Genomic DNA, 21880 nt, shown 5'->3' with positions numbered 1-21880 from the left:
ATTCTACATTTTAGGAACAGATATTACTTCCATTAATCTTTTCCTTCCCATGCCTATACCCATTACTTTAATTTGGGTATATATCATTCACTCTTCTGGATTATTGTAGGAGTCACGTTGCTTTTCTTCTGGCTCTCACCCTTTTCTAAATACTACTTTGTATCAGATAGAGCAAACCAGCTATAATCAGATTAAAGCCTTAAGTGGCTTCCTACTGTCTAGCAAATAAAACCCAAACACTGTAGCTTAGCAATGAAGATCCTTGATAGTCAGGTGGGATTCCAGCCTTGTCCACCATAACTCTCCAGCCAGTACTCTGTGTCCTAGTGGATTTGACTACTTGCTTTACTTGGTTGTTCTGTTTTTTTCTTCCACAGACATTTGCTTGTGCTACTTCTTTATATATTGGCTTCCTTCCATCTTATAATCAAGTCAAGCTTGACTGTCCAGGCCTTCTCAAAAACCCTTAAATTCATTCATTCTTTCTAATTCACTTCCATTAAAGTAATCTTTCTTTCCTTTAACTCTGCTAGAATATTGAAACTCAAACATTATGATTATTCCTTTGTGTTACTGTTGTTTCTTACATACATATTCTTTATGTTATGTCCTTTGACTAGATTCTAACTTTTGGGGGCAGAGACCATGTCTTTTGTTTTGTTTTTTCCTTGAACAGTACCTTGTGCAGGGTTGGCCTTGGTTAACTGCTAGTTGAATGGGCCAGTGGATGACTGGTCCTGGCAAAACCCCTTCCCTTGCTGCTTCTTTATTCTTGCTTCTTTCTTTGATTTAGAAATCTCTCACTAATGTGAAGTTGGTGAGTTTTGTGTGATACTGGGGACATGTAGATGTGTTAGTCTACCCTTAGGCTGATAAATTGTAAACACTGGTATTCTAGTCCTGAATCTAGTCCTCAGATTGCTGATGTTCTCCTGTTCTCAGATCATCTCCTCTACAGGAACAGCCACTTCACTCTTGGCCCATCTGGCCTCTGCTCAACCAGGAGTCACCCTTCTGGAGAACCCTTCCTCCTGATTTAAGTGCTAAAGGGGAGAATAACAGTTTTTATACCCAAAGCTTTATTTTGCCCACATCCTTATTTTCTTGGGCATATTCCCTCTCTTCTAAGTCAAATCCTGCCTGTTGAAATTGTTGGTTTCCCTTATTTTTATTTTTCACCTTCAATCAATTCCTTAATTGTGCCACATAGTTCTGCAAAATATTTCCCATGTTTTTTTTTTTTTAAGATTTTATTTATTTATTTGAGAGAGAGAGAATGAGAGAGAGCACATGAGAGGGGGGAGGGTCAGAGGGAGAAGCAGACTCCCTGGCGAGCAGGGAGCCCGATGTGGGACTCGATCCAGGGACTCCAGGATCATGACCTGAGCAGAAGGCAGTCGCTTAACCAACTGAGCCACCCAGGCGCCCAATATTTCCCATGTTTTAAGTTGTCTTAAAGCAGATCCACTCTGTTAAAAGATGATTTTTGACCTTCTCAAATTCAAACACAAAGAGACCCAAGTTTTTATATCCAGTTCTCAATGATCAAAAAGACTTCCATATTTCTGGCCTCTCTCAATTTTCTCTCATATGGCTTCCCTTTACTTGTGTGCTAGCTCCTGTATTTGGGTAAGTTCAGTTTATTAGCTGATAACTGCTCTCTGGTTAAGAGTTTGGTGGGGTAAAAGATTAAAATACAAGTGAATTGGACTTTTTTGGGGGAGAGGCATGGAGATCATTTAAATATTCCACGAGTCCATATTATTTCTAGCTTACTTTTTAAACTACTGTGTGTATATTTTTCTTTAGATAGTATCATGACAATTTGTTAGTGGAAGAAGGTTGGATCAAAGCCATTATATTAGTGTTAAAATTTAATTCAAGAAATAATTTATTTTGAATAAGTATAATGGAGGCTGTCTGACCTAGGGGCTGGAGAGCTAAAACATAAATAAAATAAGCATCAACCCTTACAGAAATAGAGAAGAGATCAGTGGATTGCAGAAAGACCATACTACCTAAGAATATTTCTGTCTTCACGCTACATGGTGCACATATACAGCAGACTCTCTGTTATGTGTTATAGCCAAATGTGGTATTCATGCTAATAAAATATTTTAATCTCCAGAAAGTTATTGTAAATATTACACACAAATCACCAAGTTACAAAGAATTTGCATAAAATGAAGCACTGAGCATCTAACCACACTGATTTTTGCTTCAGAAAGTAATTCAAGATCTTAAAGTGCCACTGTGATCATCACTATAAATATTGATTAGCATGATACTGAAATTGTGCCAAAACACCTGTGATGAGAGAGTTTAGTAGTAATTCCTGCCATTAATTACATGCTAATTACGTGTAAGTGTTTATAACCTTTTGTTGTTCAATCCTCACATCATCTCTATCACTGGCCCAAGGTCACTCACATAGCTAGTAAGTGGTGGGGTTGGGCTTCAAACGCAGGGAATTTACCTTCAGAATCCATGCCCTTAACCACTAATCTGCATTGCCTCCTAATTACTTCAGTGTTTTCAAATTTTAGTAGGAATTGGAATAATCTTAGGGAACTTTCAAGATGCAGATTCCTGGACCAAACCTTAGAGACCTGGATTCAATAGATCTGGAGCTAGGCCTAGGAATCTGCATATAAGCAAGCATCTACATGATTCTGTAGTGCTGCAATTACACTTTGAGAAATACTGTCTCAGGTTTTTATTGTTTATATACATACACATAGGCATATCTGTAATGTCTTCTCTCACTCCACCAGGATTACTGGTCTAGTACATATACTGGAACATATTCTAGGCAGAGTTAGAACAATTCTTCCTCCGACCTGCCCCCAAAGTAGCTATGTGACTTTGGCCAAATCATTCATGTTAGTCAGGGTTCTTTCAAGAAACAGAACCAGTAGGATGTGTATATATATATATATACACACACACATATATACATATATTTATTATAAAGAATTGGTTTATGTGATTATGGAGGCTGGTGAGTTCAAAATCTGTAGTATGGACCAGTGGGCTTGGGACCCAGGAGAGCTGATAGTACAGATAAAGTCCCAAAGCAATCTTCTAGAGAACCTTCCAGAGATCTGGAGTCTTCCGGCTCAGGGAGACCACTCTGTTCTTTTCAGGCCCTCAAATGATTGTGTAAGTCCCACCCACGTTATGGAGGGCAATCTGCTTTACCCCAAATGCACGGATTTAAATGTTAATCTCATCCCAAAACATCCTCCAAGTTGACACATAAAATTAACCATCATATTACTCAATTTCTCTGGGTTCCATAGGTAAAGTCTCTTCTGTAAAATCATCAGGGAATTGAACCAGGTGATCATAACTATGTAAAAGAGGCACCAAATGGGTGACAAATGAGACACACCCTGACAGCTGATGGCTTTAGTTTGTGTCACCCAGAGTTGTCTCAGCCAGTGTTTTTTAAAATTTGAATTATTGGTAGTTGCTAACAAATTTTACAAGAAAATCTGTATTTCTGGTTTCTTAAAAAAAATGATTTGGCAACATTGTATGGCCACAATGTAGCTGAGTTACAGATGTAACTTGTAGGGGAATTTGCTACCTCTTTGTATCTCACTCCCTGTGTCTCACTCGCTCAGCCCACAGCTTGTATTTCTGTGAGCTGCTGAGCCCGGATAAGCATTTGAGTTTTTGACCATTGCCTTCCAACTACTAAACATTTGTGGCAGCTCCACCGCCCTGATTAAAAATGAAAAAGGGAGAAGTAGGATTTCTGAAACAATTGAAAGCTTATGCCAGGAAATCACTATTTCTTCAATGTGTGCAGTATGGTTTATCACCTCTCCCAGGGTCACCTTCTCTGGGCTCCTCAGATCACTAGCTTCTTTTGAATTAACAACAGGGATGCTTTTATATTCTTGTACACCTTCTTGGTAGGAGATAATAGAAATTGTGGAATGGGTTCTTCAGTCACTGAATAGGGTCGACCAGATTAAAAAGATGGAGGAACATTGATGTAAAAAGAGAACCTGCTACTTTTATATGGAGTTGAAATAGTTTAAGAAGGAGTTTCAATGTGTGGGTTATCTTTCCCATAGCAAGACTGGCTTTATAGGAAAATAGAATGGGCAGTTGTTTAATAGTAAGATTTCAAAGGTAAAATAACCTTATAACTTCCCCAGTTGCTCTCTGAATGCTGAAATTACTTCAACCAGGACAAAGCCTTTTATTTAATAATGGGAAAGAAAGCAGAGACCTTTGAGAATAGCAACACAGGGCCTAAGGAACAAAGTGGTGATATTAGATCCATATTGCAAATACATTTTGATGGGGGACTAGGGAAAAGATGAAACCCAGGGGCCTCATAGGTCTGAAAATAGTTGAGGGAAAAAGAGTTCAGTAAAGAATTTACTTTACCGACTACTTAGTATGGCTGGCCCAGCCACATCTTTTTTTTTAATTTCCTTTCCCAAGTAAACATGCCTATGGCCACTTTTTTTTTTTTTTGACAAAATATGTATAAATTGCCTTCAGGACCTTGAAAATTAATTCCATCAGGCATATGGTTTGCAAACATGCCCTCCTTTTCTGTGTTTTAAAAAAAATGTATTTCAGATGTATAGCATTATTATGGTTTCTCTAGAAGTCATCCTTCATAAAAGTAATTCAGGAATGTTAGAATCTTTGTCAGTTTCTTGGCAAACAGTATTCAATTATATATTCATGCTCCTCTATAGGATGCACAATTTTAGAATTATTCTGGAGTGTTTCCAAATTTTATTTTGGAACTCAGCATTTGGCTATCTTTATTAATCCTAATCAATAATAGTTTATAATAGTCCTAAATGTGTTAGCTGTAAATCGCTGCTGTATTCCATTCAGCAAGAGTGTTCTTGCTGTTCCTTTTCCCAGAGCATATATTCAGGTATTGACTTTCATGTGCCGGGTTTTTTTTCTCTGATATTTGGATTCCTGTGGATAATTTGTAAGAAGATCATCCAGAGAGAGAATGCCTAGGTTTTAATGTCTAATGTTAGATTTTCCACTTGGGAGACATACGCTTGCCTCTAGATTTTCCATTCTTAGAATTTCCTATTACTTTTTCTTTTCCTTTCTATTAATTTTGAACATATTAAGGCCATCATTTACTCTAGCCACTTGCTTATTTTCATCTTGAATAGATTTGTAGTTTTCTTATTTTTAAATCCACCTAGTAGTTTATTTCTAAGTCCCTTTTCCTTAAGTCATAGAAAGAGAAATATTATACTTAGCAGAAGTTTTATGCTTCCTATACTGTCTTTTGGAGTAATTTTAGCAAATTACTGACTATAGATCTTAGAAGTTTGCTTATTATGCCATTCTGTTAGGAACTGTAGTCTTGTTTGGTTCAGAGACAAAATAAGCTTAGGTCCTAAGGCTAGGGCAGTTTTTTCCTTCCAACCAGATAATAGTCTCTATATTAGAGGTGGTTTAGAAATGAAACTTCAGACCTCAGGGTTTTTTTTCTGATCTACAAGGATAGGTGATAATAGTGCTTTCTCTTGGCTCAAAGGCTGGGATACTTCCTGCCTTTTCAATTCCGGTAAAGGTTGGGAAGTAGGAAGAAATATATTGTATTTTGAAAAAATAAATAGATGGACTTGGAGGAAGACTATATTTGTTAAAAGTAGCCATTCTATTATAATTGGAAACATGAATAACTTGTATTTGACTAATAGAAGTGATTAAACTGTCCTTGGAATTTATATGGCTTAGTATATAGTTAAGTTTTTCTTTTTAAATGAGAGAAAAAGAAATTGTAAAAGACTCCATGTTCTCAGAATAGCTTGCAGATAATGCCTTTATCTTCATTCTTGTCCTCCTCCTTTTAAAGATACATAAACACAAATGACAGGTAGGATGTCAGTGGAAAAACCACCCAGTGGCCCCATGAGCAGACTGCTGAAGCTCAGGTCACCACATGCAGTTCGGGGCATTTAAAGAGAAGTAATATACATATGGTTTGTCTGTGTTTAACCACTTGATTAATCACAGGTGGGTTATCCCCAGTGGTTTTCAAATCTCTGGTTAGTTTTTTTTCTTCAATTCAGAGTTCTTCTGAACCACATGTCATTGTGTGCTGACTAATGCCAACTAATTTCTTATACCAGGCTAGTGTCAGTTTGGGGCAGAACCAAACTTGGAAGAGGAGGTTGCTTCTCCAGCTTGGAAACGAGAAGGGCAGAAAGTCGAGCAGGTTCTGACATTGTGGAATCCTAGGGAGGACTGGTCCTTGCAGCCTTGGCAAAAGCTGCTTTACTACTATGTGGGAGAATCTCCCTTTATGTTAGAGGTTTTGTTCACTTTCTGTTCACTTGTTGATAACTGTCCTAAGCTTCGAAGTAACTTGGGTGGTATCATTCTAGGAAGGAGGATTCTTCAGTCACTGTGTCAACCAGCACAGATGTTTCTCTTTCCTCCTATGATGAAGATCAGGGATCTAAACATATCCAGAAAGCTAAAGAAGCATGGGGTTTGCAGCAATCGTTGCATATGTCTGCTCACCTGATCCACATGTGTGTGGCAGCCCAAGGTTTTGTTGTGGGAGCAATGACCCTTGGTATGGGCTATTCCATGTATAAGGGATTCTGGGCAAGACCTAAACCTTAGAAGAAGAAAAGCTGTCTTGGTTTCATTGGTGGTGCTTGCTTTAGTTAGGCATCTCATATTGAGTTTGTATGTTTATGCTGAAAATAAATCATCTGAATGGGTCAGACACATGCAATTGACACAGACAATTTAAATATTGGCTTCCTTTCTTGCAGGTTTGATTTGCCTGGGAACCAAATTACTACTGACTAGTTAACTAGTTAGGTCATTCAGGGGAGTCAAATTAGCACAAAAGAAAGATGTCACTTTTAAATGTACTTGATAGTGGTAAAATATGCTCCTTCTTAAACTCTTCTGATACAATTAGTTATAAAGAGGACAATATGCCAATCCTGAAGTACTCCCAGTTGCTTTTGATGTTATGTAGAAATCCTGTTTAATTTAACTTTTTTCTGCCTGTTTTGCAGACTGATTACTTCAGTTTTTAGGGCTGGTTAGCTCTTAACCCTTTCAAGAACAGTGCATGGAATATAATATTATAAGCTTCCCCACAACTGAAAATATGTGTATTTAAACCAAATCCCAGTTAGGTTTTTCTGTAATTGCAGAGTTATATTTATGCTGCTGTTGTATTAGAATAATTTTTAAATGGCATCTTGAAATAGAAATGTGTATTTTAAGTACTAATGCAAAGGTAAATGAAAAACGCTTTCTAAATGTATGAAATTTGTTTATTTTCTCTGTAAGAATCATTAATGTTAACAAATTACCTATAGTTGAAGTGATTAATGATTTACCAGCAAGGTTTTGGTCAGACATTATACACAAACTTTGGTATACTCTAGAATGCTTTATTACATTTGTGAAATTTTCTTGTCTAACCTGAATTTACATTCCATGGTGATAACATGGTAAATGTAGTGTTAGTAAAGTAAGTGAACACATCAAAAAAAAAAAAAAAGTAACTTGGGTATCATTAGATACAAAATGACAACTGGAATAAATTCTAAACTGAATAGTTAGAACTGAAATAGTCTGCTCTTTTTTCCATTTCCTTTGTTAATTTATTTGGGGGATTTTTTTTTTTAGGATTTTATTTATTTATTTGAGAGAGAGAGAATGAGAGAGAGCACATGAGAAGGGGGAGGGTCAGAGGGAGAAGCAGACTCCCTGCCAAGCAGGGAGCCCGATGCGGGACTCGATCCAGGGACTCCAGGATCATGACCTGAGCTGAAGGCAATCATGACCTGAGCTGAAGGCAGTCGCTTAACCGACTGAGCCACCCAGGCGCCCTATTTGGGGGATTTCTTTAGTGACTCTCTGATGATTTGCATACATATTCATTATCTACTTGACAATTAAAAAGTTGGTCAGAAAAGTTATCTCTCCCTCATGATCCTAAATGAAAAGGTAAGAAACCCAAAGGAAAAATTATGTCTTCTCTCTTGGCTTATTTTTAATATTAATACAATGTCGGTGCTCTTTAAATGCTGAACTTTGTAATGCATGTGTACTTTGAATTATTTTGTTCAATAGAGAGAAGCGTGGAAAAAAATTATATGCTTCCTCATGTAGCTCAAAGGCCTGATCCATCAGAGCTAGAAAAACTATAGTTGTCTTGGGTGACTTTCAGTTTCTCCCTTGTTCTTGTAAGGCTCACTCTCTTCCACACACTAATATTCTCTAACAGTTCCTACTGGTGATGTGTGTCTGGCTAAGTAACTTCTAGTGAATGTAGCCATTATTGAGCTTAATTGTCTTTCACTTATTCCAGTGGCATTCTATTACATCAAGATAACTTACAAGTCTAATTTACCTATGTGGATATTACTTTTGTTCATTACATTGTGCTCTAGAATTTCAAGGCTCTGAAATTATTTTCTGCTTTTTAGAAGTCCAAAAATCAAGCTGTTTTCTGTTATCTTCTTTAATTTTCACAAGGAAATTGGATTAAGTTGGATGGACCTCTGGCCTTGGGAGAGCTAAGCCCAAGCGGTCACGTAAAATTCAGACTATGGAGGCCCCAAGAGGCTAATGTAGAGGTTCGAGCAAGGTGAATACATAGCATAAAATTATCAGAGACCTCCTAATAATGATAATAATGAGAAACAGCTGTCATTTGGGGGTACTTACTAGGTTTTGGACTCTTTATATCTATTATCCTAAGGTAATCAGTTGGGAAGGTAGGATACAGTTCAGACTCCTATTCTTTGCATTGAAGAGCTTTCAGCATATCATAGCAGCAACTTAGCTTTCTAGTTTTCATTTCCATTCCTCTACTATCAATTATCGTATCTGGTCTGAATGGTCTATTTATGGTTCCCTACAAACATACCTTGCATTTTTTTTAAAAAAGTGGTTTTATTCACATATAATTCACATAACCATGCAATTTACCTATTTAAAGTATATAGCTCAGTGTTTTTTAGTATATTTATAAAGTTGTACAACCATCAGCACAATTTTAGAATATTCTCATTACCTCCTCCCCAAAAAACCCCATGCTCATTAGCAGCCATTCCCTTTCTCCTCTCCACCCACCCTTCTATAAACTACTAATCTACTATCAGTCTCTATAGATTTGCCTATTCTGGTCATTTCGAGTAAATGGAACCATACTATCTGTGGTCTGGTCTGTGGCCAGAAAGACTGGCTTCTTTCACTTAGCATGATGTTTTCAGAGTTCATCCATGTTGTAGCATGTGTCAATACTTCATTCCTTTTTATTGCCAAATAATATTTTATTGTATGAATATACCATATTTTTTTTTCCAGTCATCAGTTGATGAACATATAGTTTGTTTCTACTTTTTGGGTATTATGAATGTGCTGCTATGAATATTCATGTTCAAGTTTTTGTGTGAATACATGTTTTTATTTTTCTTGGGTATATACCTACGAGTGTAAATCCTGGGTCATATGGTAACTCTGTGGTTAACCTTTTGAGGAAGTACTAGACTGTGTTCCACAGCAGCTACACCACTTTGCATTCTCATCAGCAGTTCCTGAGGATTCTAATTCCTCCACACTGTTGCCATTATTATTATCTCGCCTTGTTATTATCTGTTTTTTTTATTATATCCATGCTAATGGGTGTGAAGTGGTATCACATGGCGATTTTGATTTGAATTTCCCTGGTGACTAATGATGTGAAGCATTTTTCCATGGGCTTATTGATCATTTGTATATCTTCTTTGGAGAAATATCTATTCATAGCCTTTGCCCATCTTCAAAATGGATTTGTGTTTATATTATTGGGTTATAAGAGTTATTTATGTATTCTAGATAAAAGTCCCTAATCAGTTATATGAGCTTCAATATTTTCTCTCCTTCTATGGGTTGTCATTTTAGTTTCTTAATGATGAAACACAAAGGTTTTTAATTTTTAATGAAATCCAATATGTCTATTTTTTCTTTTTTTACATGTGCCTCTATTGTCATAATTAAAAAGCCATTGTCTAGTCTGGGGTCATGAAGATTTACCCCTCAATTTTCTTCTAAGAATTTTATAGTTTTATCTCTTGCAGTTATGTCTTTTACTCATTTTGAAATTTTTTTTTTGAGAGGGAGGGAGTGACAGAGAGAGAGTGAGTGGGGAGGGGCAGAGGGAGAGGGAAAGAGAGAATCCTAAGCAGGCTTCACACTCAGCACAGAGCCTGACATGGGGCTTGATCTCACAACCCTGAGATCATGACCTGAGCCGAAATTAAGAGTCGGACGCTTAACCAACTGAGCCACCTAGGCACCCCACTAAATTTTGTGTATGGTGTGAGTTAGGGGTCCAATGTCATTCTTTTGCATATGGATATCCAGTTGTTTCTCCACAATGTTGCATTTTTGAACTTTTATTTATTCCCAGAATGCTCTTCTGTCTTCTTTTTGGCTGTTGAAATCCTTTGAGTCAGCTCACTTTTGCTTCCTAGAAGTCTTTTGACCACCTTAAGTTAAAGTGATTTCTCTCCTTTTAACTTACCTTTTCATGGGTATGTACCTTTTCTCTCTGCATAACTAGAGCCCAAAACTATACCTTATACCCTCTGTGGCTTATGAAGTATCAACTGATCAGTGTCCCTTAATGCACTATCAAAGTCAGTGGAAGACTGGAAGAGTAATGGGCTTTGGTCCTATAATTCTGATGTTCTTAATAGTTTCATGTGTGACTATGAGTTGCAGGAGGTTATCAAAGGTGTTACAGCTCTTTCATGTTGATATCCTGTAGATTCTTATGAGCTTATTGACAATTATGTTAAGTACATTAACAATTCTAGTTTATACTGCATTTTATTTATTTTTTTAAATTTTTAAAAAAGTTTTTTATTTATTTGACACAGAGAGCGAGCGAGTGAGAAAGAGAGAGCAAGCACAAGCAGGGGGAATGGCAGGCAGGGGAGAAGCAGACTCCCCACTGAGCAAGGAGCCTGATGTGGGGCTCAATCCCAGGACCTGGGATCATGACCTGAGCCAAAGGCAGACGCTTAACTGACTGAGCCACCCAGGTGCCCCTATACTGAATTTTAAAGAATAATAATATTGATATTTATATAAAGCTTTCAGGATTTGGTAAATAATTTCTAATATTTGCTTTTTGTGTGAAGAGAATTTGGGAATAAGGTCTCGTATGAAAAATTCTATGTTATTCATATTCATATTAGATATTCTTATTAGATATTCTAATATTCATATTAGATATTCTTACTATGAATGTCTAATATGCTTTTACCTTCAATGATTGACAGAATGAGACAGTTTTTGTAACACTGTAGATTAGTGAATATTCTGCAAATTGGTGTTTTTTTCCTGAATTATACATTGGTAACCCTGCCATTTCCTGGTTTAATAGAGAATTGTCTGCCAGTTGGTTTCTCAGTGAGGATGTGGTTTAGGGAATAAGGTTGTATTTCATGAGAAATTCTGTAGGTTGTTTTGTTCCCTTTACTGATCGATAGAATGGGATATGTCTTATGCGCATATGGCAGATCAGTAGATATTCTACAAGGTGTACTTGTTTTTTTCTGAGGTTTATAATACTGAACCACCCACCTATGCAGACATATGAGGACAGGTCTTCCATGAGGTATTCTTGGGAAGGTGGCATCCACAAGTTCTACATTCCTTGATACTTTAAAATCCAATAATCTCACAATTCTGTAATATATAAAATATTCCCAGATATAACTAGCTCCTTTCCAAATGGCCATGGGAGCCTAGAAGAGCAAAAGAGGTCTCTCAACCAACCAGTCTCTCAATAATGTCACAAGATTTTGCTTAGGAAATTGAAATTGTCTTTTTGTTACTATGTTTTTTCATTGCATTTCTTGTTCTGGTGGTTTCCAGAACAGTGCAATGTTAGTAACTGCAGGCTACTTCCTTCCTTACCCCTTTCCGAGATATTAGAATGGTCTGGGTGATCTGATGACTGGTTCAGAGATGGTTGTTTTATTATCTCAGAGTGAGTGGTTTAAAAAGACAATTTACACAGAATTACCCTCAAAGTGTGTGTGTGCATTTAGTATATATATTGTACTCTGCATTTTTACAGGATGTGTGCAGTGGAATTTGTACTCTATAATACAGATGAGATATCTGGTTTCTCAAGGCTAGCCTCTGAGTTAATTAGGTGGAACTGTCTTCCAGATGTGTCAGATAGTTCCAGGCAAGTAGTAACTATTTATAGTTGCTTCTCCATTGGTGCCAGAAGTAACTTTGCTCTCCCCTGAATTCCCTCAGCATTTTATCTGTCTCTTGCTGCTCTCATCACCTTCCACCCACTGTTGTAGCTTAGCTCTAGCTATCTACTTTATCTCCCTGTTTCCTTTTCACATAGTTTGACTCACGATGTTCACTTAATAGATGTGGTAATCACTGGTGTTGGACATCAAATATTCCAGTTCTCAGCTTTCTGGGCAGGTGATAGGATCATACTTCGCACCGCCTTTGGCTACGTGACTCGCTTTGGCATAGAAGTAATGCATGTCACTGCATTTAAATCTTTTTTTTTTTTTTTTTTTTGAGAGAGAGAGAGAGAAACAGCACGAGAGGGGATAGGGTCAGAGGGAGAAGTAGGCTCCCCGCCGAGCCGGGAGCCCGATGTGGGACTCGATCCCGGGACTCCAGGATCATGACCTGAGCCGAAGGCAGTCGCTTAACCAACTGAGCCACCCAGGCGCCCCGTCACTGCATTTAATAGCCAGTGTTCAAGTCTACTTTTCCTTCCTCTTAACTGTGATTGTGTGATGGGATGAAATCTGAGTCTCCGAATGACTTCCAAAACCAGAGCCCCCTGTTGACCAGCAAAAGACGTGTAGTTTGAGTAAAAAAATATTTTTAGTGCTTTAAATAGTTGAGATGTTGGGGTTGTTTGTACACATCATAACTAGCCCATCCTGACAGATGCACTAGATCTGTACTTCCAATACAGTAGCCACCAGCCATATGTGGCTATCAAACCCTTGAAGTATGGCTGTCCAGTTGGAGATGTGCCATATGTATGAAACACATACTGGATTTTAAAGACTTAGTATGAAAAAAGTATGTAAAAGATCCCATTAGTAATTTTTAAATGTGGCTTACATGTTGAAATGATATTTTGGGTATAGTGGGTTAAATAAAGTATATTATTAAAATTCATTCCCCCTGTTTACTTTTTTAAAAATTATACATGTGATTGTATTATCTTTCTGTTGGACAGTGCTGCACTGAACCATAAACTTATTGAAGACAAGAGCTCTATCTTTCACTCTTGTTCTCCTACAACATCCCACAGTATCTGGGATATGGGATATGGTAAATAAATATAAGTTTAATGAGTGAACTATGTCTCCATTTATATTTAGTTTAACATTAATGCAGTATTCACCATGAAGCTTATTTGTATCTTTGTGTTTAATAATTTCCTCTTTTAGTTCCTTTAGCTAAAGAATAAAAATGCTCAATCTTTTTAAACCATCAGAAAATTGAATGCTATGCTTTTATGTTGTTTGTGTTATGTTAATGTTGTAAAATGTTGCACACTGCAAAAATGCTGGGATTATGGTTATTAAATATGTGACCTAATCAAAATTTTAGCATGGTTAATCCCAATGGCCAGCATTTTTATGTCATTGTAAAAATAACCAAGAAGTCCCTATTTGCTTAGTCATATTGTGACCTTTATTTATTTGCCAATGTCATCCATTTTTGTTATTTATATTATTGTTTTGCCCTTTGTATGAGGCCTTATGCTACAAATCAAAAGGAAACAGGGAGAAACAGAGCACCCTGAGAACCTTCTGCAACAACAAATGTGGATGACTCCTTATATGAGGAAGCAGGGCTTTCAGGTTCTAGATGAATGAGACAGAAAGCAAAATAGGTGGTGAAAGAAGCCCTTGAAAGTAGCATGTCTTGGGGCACCTGGGTGGCTCAGTCAGTTAAGCATCTGCCTTCAGCTTAAGTCATGATCTCAGGGTCCTGGGATGGAACCCTGAATTGGGGCTCCCTACTCAGCTGGGAGTCTGCTTCTCCCTCTCTGCCCCTCCCCCCAGCTCATTCTCTCTCTCTCTCACTCTCTCTTTCAAATAAATAAATAAAGTCTTTATATAAAAAAAGTAGCATGTCTTTAAAAAATAAAGAGTGGAGCATAGGGAATATAGTCAATGGTATTGTAATAATGTTGTATGGTGACAAATGGTAGCTACGCTTGTGGTGAGCTAGCAAACTTAGATTTAGGCTTAAATGTAGACTTGTCGAATCACTATGTTGTACACTTGAAACTAATGTAAATGTGTGTCAACTATACTTCAACCAACAAACAAAAGAGTAAGCTGAGACTTTTAGGGAAAAAAAATGGGTGGATGAAACACGAAGTAACAAAGATGCTAGAAAAAATTATAAGCACTTAATAAATTATAGCTATTGGCATAGGATTGTATGAACCTGGAGGGAGTTATGGAAGGACATATACTAGGCTATTCTATTGGCTCAGAAGGTACAGGGGAAGGAGATAGATACCTCCATCAAAAGAAGCAAGGACTTGTCTACAAACCAATTTATATATAATTTGCACAAAATCCTATGTTATGAGTACATGCAGAGAAATACATATGACAGGGTGGTTACCAAAATATTAGTGATAATTCTCTTTCTGGGTGGTGGCTGAATTTTGGATAATTTTACTTTCTTTGTTATACATTTGACTTCTTTTCCCAAATGGGCATTTTGTTTAATCAGTAAATAATCTGATCTGGCATTTTTGCATTTATGACAAAGTTTAAAGTTTAGGACAAAGTTTAAGGATCCAATCAGAAGTTGTCTCTATTAGTTGTATTCCATTGAAATGACTGTCAAGTTATTATACATAAAAAAAGAGAAGTAATTAGAAATGTATTAAATAAATGTTTTCATTTCAGTTACCAGGGACTATTTTAAATGCACCTATTAATAGGTGTGGTAGCCTCTTCCATGAGTTAGCCCTGAATTTCCTTTCTAACTGACAAAGTGAAATAGCTGGTTCAGATTATGGAAGCATCTTATCTGAAAGTGAACATTTCTTCAGAAAGAAAGAAAATGCTTTTGTAAGATTATAAAGGATTTGGGAATTATGCCATGAGGGCACATGCTGAGCAATGTAAGTTTTTGAGGCAGGGTGCCAAGTTTTGTCAAAGAAAGGCAAATATGGGGTTTGTTTTGCAGTATCTGGAAAATTTGGAACTCCCAATTTCTTGGAAAATCTTTCCAAGATAAATTTAGTGTGAAGACATTCTACTTCAAAAAATTACATATAGCGAGAGGAAAGTAAAAACAAAGTGCAACAAGATGTTAGATGAGAAAAGGAGGTTTTTCTCCTCCCAAAGAGATTGTGACCTTGTTGAATTCAGTTTCGAGTCTGACAACCTCATAGAAAACATCCTTGTAAGGTTAATTTTGCTAACTCCTGAGTAAGGGCAAAGTAAAAAAATTATCTTTCACCATCAGTTCACTTTTCTTCATCTTTAAAAGTGTGCAAAAGATGAGGTGTTATGTATTCAAAAGCATTCTGAATCTCTGGGGGTTCCTGAGCAAGTCATTGAAACTTTCTGGGTCCCATTTTTCTCATTTGTCTAATATGGAGGATTTGGATTGTAAAACCTGCTATGTTTTCTCCTAGGTTTTATTTTTTAAAACAAAATGAAACTTTTTATGATTTTTGACATAAACTGTTTGATGTATATCAGTAAAAAAAGATTTTTTTTATTAAGGTTTGGTTCTTCTATGATGTGAAAAGCCCTGTGGGTGAGTTTATAGTGTTGCCTAGAACTATGACATCCCCCAACGTCCCTTTGAGTTTTCCACACACTTTGAAAGCCTCTGCTTGGTTGCCAGAAGGGTCATGGTGATTGACAGGGAGAATCCAACCGATACGGGTTCATGTCTGTATCTACAATATGGCTGTCCAGACTTGGAGACTCAGAAATACTCACTCCATCTCCGGGTAAGTATCCCTTGCCCTCAAGTCTTCTTGGAAACACCCTGCTGATGGTGACTCTGCCTGCCTTTGGTGGGACATCTGCTCAGGTTCTTGAAGAAACACAGTCTGGGCCTTTATCAGGCAAGTCCCAGCTGCTCTGAGAGGCTCCTGGCCAGAACAGTGCATATAGGTATGAACTCTGGAGCCACAGAAGACAACACATGCATTTTGCTCTGGGACCATTTCTCTCCATTCCTCTTCATCAGCTTTGGAGCTGGTAGGAGTCAGTCCAGGAGATTTTTGAACAACTTTTGGAGGTAAATCCCAGGTGACCTTGAGACTTGACTCTCTGAAGGAGGGCATTTTAAGCCTGCCTGATGTGTTTACTGTACTCCAATTGAAGAAAACTTGTGAATGGCTTTTTCATTAATACTGCATTTATTGAGTGCCTACCAAATGCCATCTTGGTGACAAATATGAAAAAACAAAACAGGATAACGCAATAAAGACTAGGAGATACTAATTAAGGAACTAATTAAGATTGGGATAGCTTCATTAAGGAGATAGCATTTTCTCCCTGGTGAAAAGAAAGAGCCAGCCATTAAAAGGTCTGGTGTTAGGATATTTCAGGCAGAGGGACTAGCCTCTGGAAAGATAGGTTGGGCTTCGTATGTTCAAAGAACAGAAAGAAGCCCAATGTGGCCAGAGTACACTCTGCTGGAGAGAATGACAGGAGTTGAGGTCACAGAGGTTGGCTGGTGTGAGGTCAGGTGAACCTTGTAGGGAAAAGTTTGGATTTCATTGTAAGAGCATTGTGAGGGTTTAAGCAGGAGAAGGACACCATCTGATTTGTGTTTCTCATGGTTCCTCTGGCTATTCGGTGGAGAATGGATGATTGGAAGAGTATGGAGGAGGATTAGGGAGTTAGTAATCCAGTAATCCAGGTAAGAGATGATGGTGACTCAGACAAGATTAGTGGCGACTGAGAAGGAGAGAGATGTCATGGCTTTGGGACATATTTTAGGGGAGAGTCCATGAGGCTTTTAATGGATGCTTATAGGAGAATAAGAAAAAGCACAAATCAAGGATGATTCCTTTGATTTGGGCTTGAATAACTGGGTGGATGGTGGTTCCATTTACTGAGGATGGAAGACCTGGAGAGGGACTGGTTTGGAAACACATGAAGAATTCTGTTTTTGCTGTTAAGTTTGTGCTGCCCATTAGATATTGAAGGGGAGATGTCAGAGAGGTCGCTTGGACCTCATTGGAAAGGCCCAGACTGGAGATTTAAATTTGGGAATCATTTGCACTGACCTAGTATGAATTTTGAAAAGCGAGATAAATTACGGGACTGGCTTATAATTTTCTCTTGAGTGTGTGCTATTTTCAGTCAGGAAAAAAACAAACAAACGATCTTTTATAGAATGACATGGTAATTGTTACTTATTGCTTAGGCTTTTTGTAATCATTGATTATCAGACAGAATAACCACATTGCTTTTATCTGATAATTAGAGTTAATTTGCAAGTACTGATAATAGGCTGACTCACTGAATAAACAAAATACAGAGCACAAAGTTTGTCTCCACAATCATGTGGGTGAAATTTCTCTTCATGTCTTTGTAGGCTCAGTGTTGCTGAATTCTTGAGAATTTAATTCAGAATTTTCATTGGTAAGCCAATGGCTTTATTCTCTAATAATATTGTGTACTTCAGGAGAAACACTTTGGGGGAAATTCTTATCCCCGCCCCCCACTCACCCTCATCTGAGCTGTACCTTTGAAAGCTGTTTGCACTGTCTGACCTAGAAGCTTGGAAGCCAGCTGTGATAATAGAGATGCTTCACCTTATTGAGTGTCCACTAAATGTCTGTCACGATGCTGGGTGTTTTGTGTAGGCTATCTTGAAATTTTACTAACCCCCCTGCAATGTTGGCATTTTTATTTCCCTTTTAATGGTGAGTAAACAAAAGCTTAAGGTCACGTGGCTAGTAAATGGCAGAGTCTGGATTCACTTCTACATCTGTCTGGTCCCAAACTTATTTACAATTTATTCTGCCAGGTTGTTAAACTACCAAAATTCCCCTTAGTTTATTCTCCCAGCCCTGTTTTCCCCTATCAACCCTTTTATATCTTTCTAGCCAACTACTCAATTAGCTACCACCCACATTTCTTTTTTTAAAAATGGTCACCAGAGATGCACATGCCCGCCCTGTGATACTTCTGCTTTCTATCTATATATTTCAGCCCCTGCCATACCTGCCTTCTCCTCAACCCTGCCCTTCTTCTACATTCTAGGATTCTATTAGTTAAGCAAACCTCATGTTCTTTAGTCTTTCCCTTCAATGTTTCCCTATACTCTTGCCAAAACTCAGTCTTGGCCTCATTCTAAGTTATAAGTTCCTGAGCCAAATCCGTCCCTAGTGGTCACTTCTTCCACTTTCTCTGGCTCTCAGATTGAGGAGCAGGGGTCAGCAAATTTCCTGCTTCCCATCACAACTAGACTATTGTTTGCTCATTGTCTCTCAAGAACTTGTGTTTTGAACTGTCCTCTATTGTTGTATACCACACTTTTTCTATCTTATATTCAACTCACACCTTCTGCTTGCTTTTCTCCCCATTGAGAGCCTGTTTTTGTAGACTTCCTCTCTTCTAGCATCTCAGGAACTTAAGCCCTTATCTGCTGTTCCTGCCCCTGGCTTCACAGATCTCTGGCCCTTCGATCTTAAGCAACTTTATCTCTGTGATACTCTTGCTCCTTATAGGCACTGCCACACTTCTCATTTGAAATGGTCTTCTCAGATGATTTTGGTTATGGGTCTACCTCTTCTCAGTCTTCTCTCCTACTGAATCTTGGCTTTATTCTCATTGTAACAGCTGCTTGCCTCATCTATTGCCCTTACATGCCACATTGGCCTCACCTGCCTTCCTGTCCATATGGACATTTTGGTCCACCATTTAAACTCAGGGCTTGCTAGTTTCATGGCCTTCAGGTTCTGGTTCCCATGTCTTACTTTACTCGCTCTGCAAATCTATAATTCTGAATAGACTCCACCATATGATTTCTTTACTCCTGTTCTCACATTACTGAGCTAAAAAAAAAAAAAGTCATAAACCTGTTTTTTTTTTTTTACAATAAGGAAAATTTATTATAACACTTTTGCACATAGTCAAAAGTCCCATGGTTAGTTAAATCAGTGACTCATAACATCATCAAAACCTGGGATCTTTCCATTCTCCCCCCACCTGTTGTTCCTACTAGGTTAGCTTCAGTCTAACCAGTTATCTTTATGATTACAGGACAGCAGCTGCAGTTCTGGGGGCCATAGAGAAATAACACTCAGCAGAAAAGTTGGTATGATTGATCTTGCCACAATTATCAACCCACAATTAGACTTCTGACTTTATTGCAATCTCACTGCTAATTAGCTCCCACATGTGTTCCCCAATGGGACTAGTCTGAGTTTTTTCCAATCCCAATCTTATTAAGACTCAACATTTTCTCCCTTATCTGTTCCTATAGCCAATACCCTTTGGTCCTATCCATTCACTCCATTTTACCTACCCCCTGATAAGTGACTCTTCCTGAAGCATGGTGCTGAGTATGCTACCTTTTTCAACACACTTGCAGTGGATCCCTCAAGTTCAGACTCCTTTGTGTGACATTCAAGATCCATTATGACCTGGCCCTATACTACATTTTCAATCTTAACTTCCATTACTCCTATTCATGTACCCAATGAGCCAATCAGACTGAAAATTCCTGATCATTCCTTCAATGCTCCCAGTTTTTTTTCACCTCTATTTTTGTTCCATTTTTCTGAAGAGGACATCCCCTCAACTCTGCAAATGAAATTACTACACACTTTAAGGTTTAACTCCAGTGTTACTTACTATAAAAGCTTTCCTGATTTCCCTAATTCCCAGCAAGAAATTACAGTCTTTTTGGAATTTTGAAGTTAATTATTTTTGACATTCTTTATTTTGTATGATTATTTTTATATACCTCCATGTCAATTGGTCTGTAGCCCCAGTTTTTAATATTTCCCACTAATATTATTTGAACAGTTCTTCAAGTGTTTGGTTGTTTTAGTTGTTGTTTAGACTTTTTTTTCTGGCCTCTGATCCTAGTATCTGCTATGTGCTTAGAGGACATCCGGCTTTGGGGCCCTCTGGGACTGTACATAATTTTGCCTGGAAAAAGCCCAAACACTATAACAAAAATTGTTCTCCTGGGTATTTAGTTCTATTGATATGAGGTTGTTTGTGTCTTTTCAGTTTTATTTATTTATTTATGTATTTATTTATGATTTTATTTATTTGAGAGAGAGAGAGTATGAGCAGGGGGAGGAGCAGAGGGAGAAGGACAAGTAGACTCCATGCTGAGCATGGAGCCCAATGCAGGGCTTGATCCCATGACCCTGAGGTCATGACCCTGAGATCACAACCAGAGCTGAAACTGAGAGTTGGATGCTCAACTGACTGAGCCACCCGGGTGCCCCTGTCTTTTCAGTTTTAATAAAGTGTTTTAATTTAAAAACATAGCAAAGAATATTTAAACAAGTATTATCAAGTTAACATTGAGGTACCCAGTTTTTTTTTTTTTAAAGATTTATTTATTTATTTATTTATTTGAGACAGAGAGAATGAGAGAGAGAGAGCACATGAGAGGGGGGAGGGTCAGAGGCAGAAGCAGGCTCCCTGCCGAGCAGGGAGCCTGATGCGGGACTCCATCCAGGGACTCCAGGATCATGACCTGAGCCGAAGGCAGTTGCTTAACCAACTGAGCCACCCAGGCGCCCGGTACCCAGTTTTTTTTAAACATTACTTAACTATATTGATCTTATCTTTAAATCTGTCTCCTTCTCTCCATTCATACTGCTGGTACTTCATTTCTGATGCTCACCACCTCTCTCTGCCACTAGTTTCTTCCTACTGCTATCTGTCCACAGCAGAGTTGTCTCAACCCCCAAAAAATCTTGTGATGCCACTTCTCTGCTTATACACATTTTCTGATTCTCTGTTGCTTCTAGAAGTAAGTCCAAATTCACTTGTGGGACTTTAAATTCTCTTTAAATTTCCAGTTGCCTTCCTCATGATCTTCTGAGGCCTGAAATATCCTCGTTTCTTACCCCTGCAAATTCCCATTGATCATTTAAGACAAGCTCAGATATTACCTTGTCTGTGAGACTCTTCCTGCCATCCTCAGAGAGTGGCTCCTTTTCTGTACCCTTCCTTCCTTCCTTCCTTCCTTCCTTCCTTCCTTCCTTCCTTCCTTCCTTCCTTCCTTCCTTCCTTCTTGTGTTGAAATCCAGGTGGTGAAAAATACTGGTATATAACACATAAGTCTTTATTTTATTGTATTTTTTAAAAACATTTCAAGTTTTTATTTAAATTCTAGTAAGTAACATATAGTGTAATATTAGTTCCAGGAGTGGAATTTAGTGATTCATCACTTAGATATAACACCCAGTCTTTAAATATGGACTGTATGAGGCTGTACAGGGAAAAGTACAAGAAAATGACAATATAGAAGGATTGGTTGGGATCAAATCTGAAAACCCTGGAAGCATTAGAAATACTTAGTGCCTGATTAGATGTCGTGGAATGCAGAAACTGGAAGAAAATAGAATAATCCCCAAATTTCTGTCTTGAGTGACATAGTAGGTATATGAACATCCACAGAGATAGGAAATAAAAGGAAAGAGGAGGCCAGGTGGGTAGTATGAGCTTAGTTTTGATGTACCTCTAAGATATCTGAGTGGACATGTTCAGCGCACAGTGGGATTTGTGGATTTCATCTGAGCTCAGGTGAAATAAATTTCTAGCTGGTTCCAATAAGCAAAAGGCAGTTGATGTATACCTTTCTTTTGTTTCCA

At 37.9% G+C, this 21880-nt stretch overlaps 2 protein-coding genes across 3 annotated transcripts in view; both read left to right on the top strand.

Annotated features, from left to right (window-relative positions):
- The window catches only part of LOC118012593 (HIG1 domain family member 1A, mitochondrial-like), an 11249-nt gene extending 4504 nt beyond the window's left edge, over positions 1-6745 (top strand). Inside the window, exon 2 of the mRNA XM_035008311.1 lies at positions 6396-6745. Within this exon, the coding sequence (XP_034864202.1) occupies positions 6396-6639 (244 nt within the window). The 3' untranslated portion in view covers positions 6640-6745. The remainder of the gene's footprint in view (positions 1-6395) is intronic.
- Positions 1-21880, top strand: part of PLCL1 (phospholipase C like 1 (inactive)) — a 364534-nt gene that overhangs the window by 165707 nt on the left and 176947 nt on the right. The gene's annotated exons all lie outside the window — the stretch shown is intronic.

The sequence above is a fragment of the Mirounga leonina genome, unplaced genomic scaffold (genome assembly GCF_011800145.1).
Source record: "Mirounga leonina isolate KUSES-001 unplaced genomic scaffold, KU_Mleo_1.0 Mir_151, whole genome shotgun sequence".
Lineage (NCBI taxonomy): Eukaryota > Metazoa > Chordata > Mammalia > Carnivora > Phocidae > Mirounga > Mirounga leonina.
Note: the sequence above shows the minus strand (reverse complement) of the source record. Positions and strands in the feature narration are given on the sequence as shown.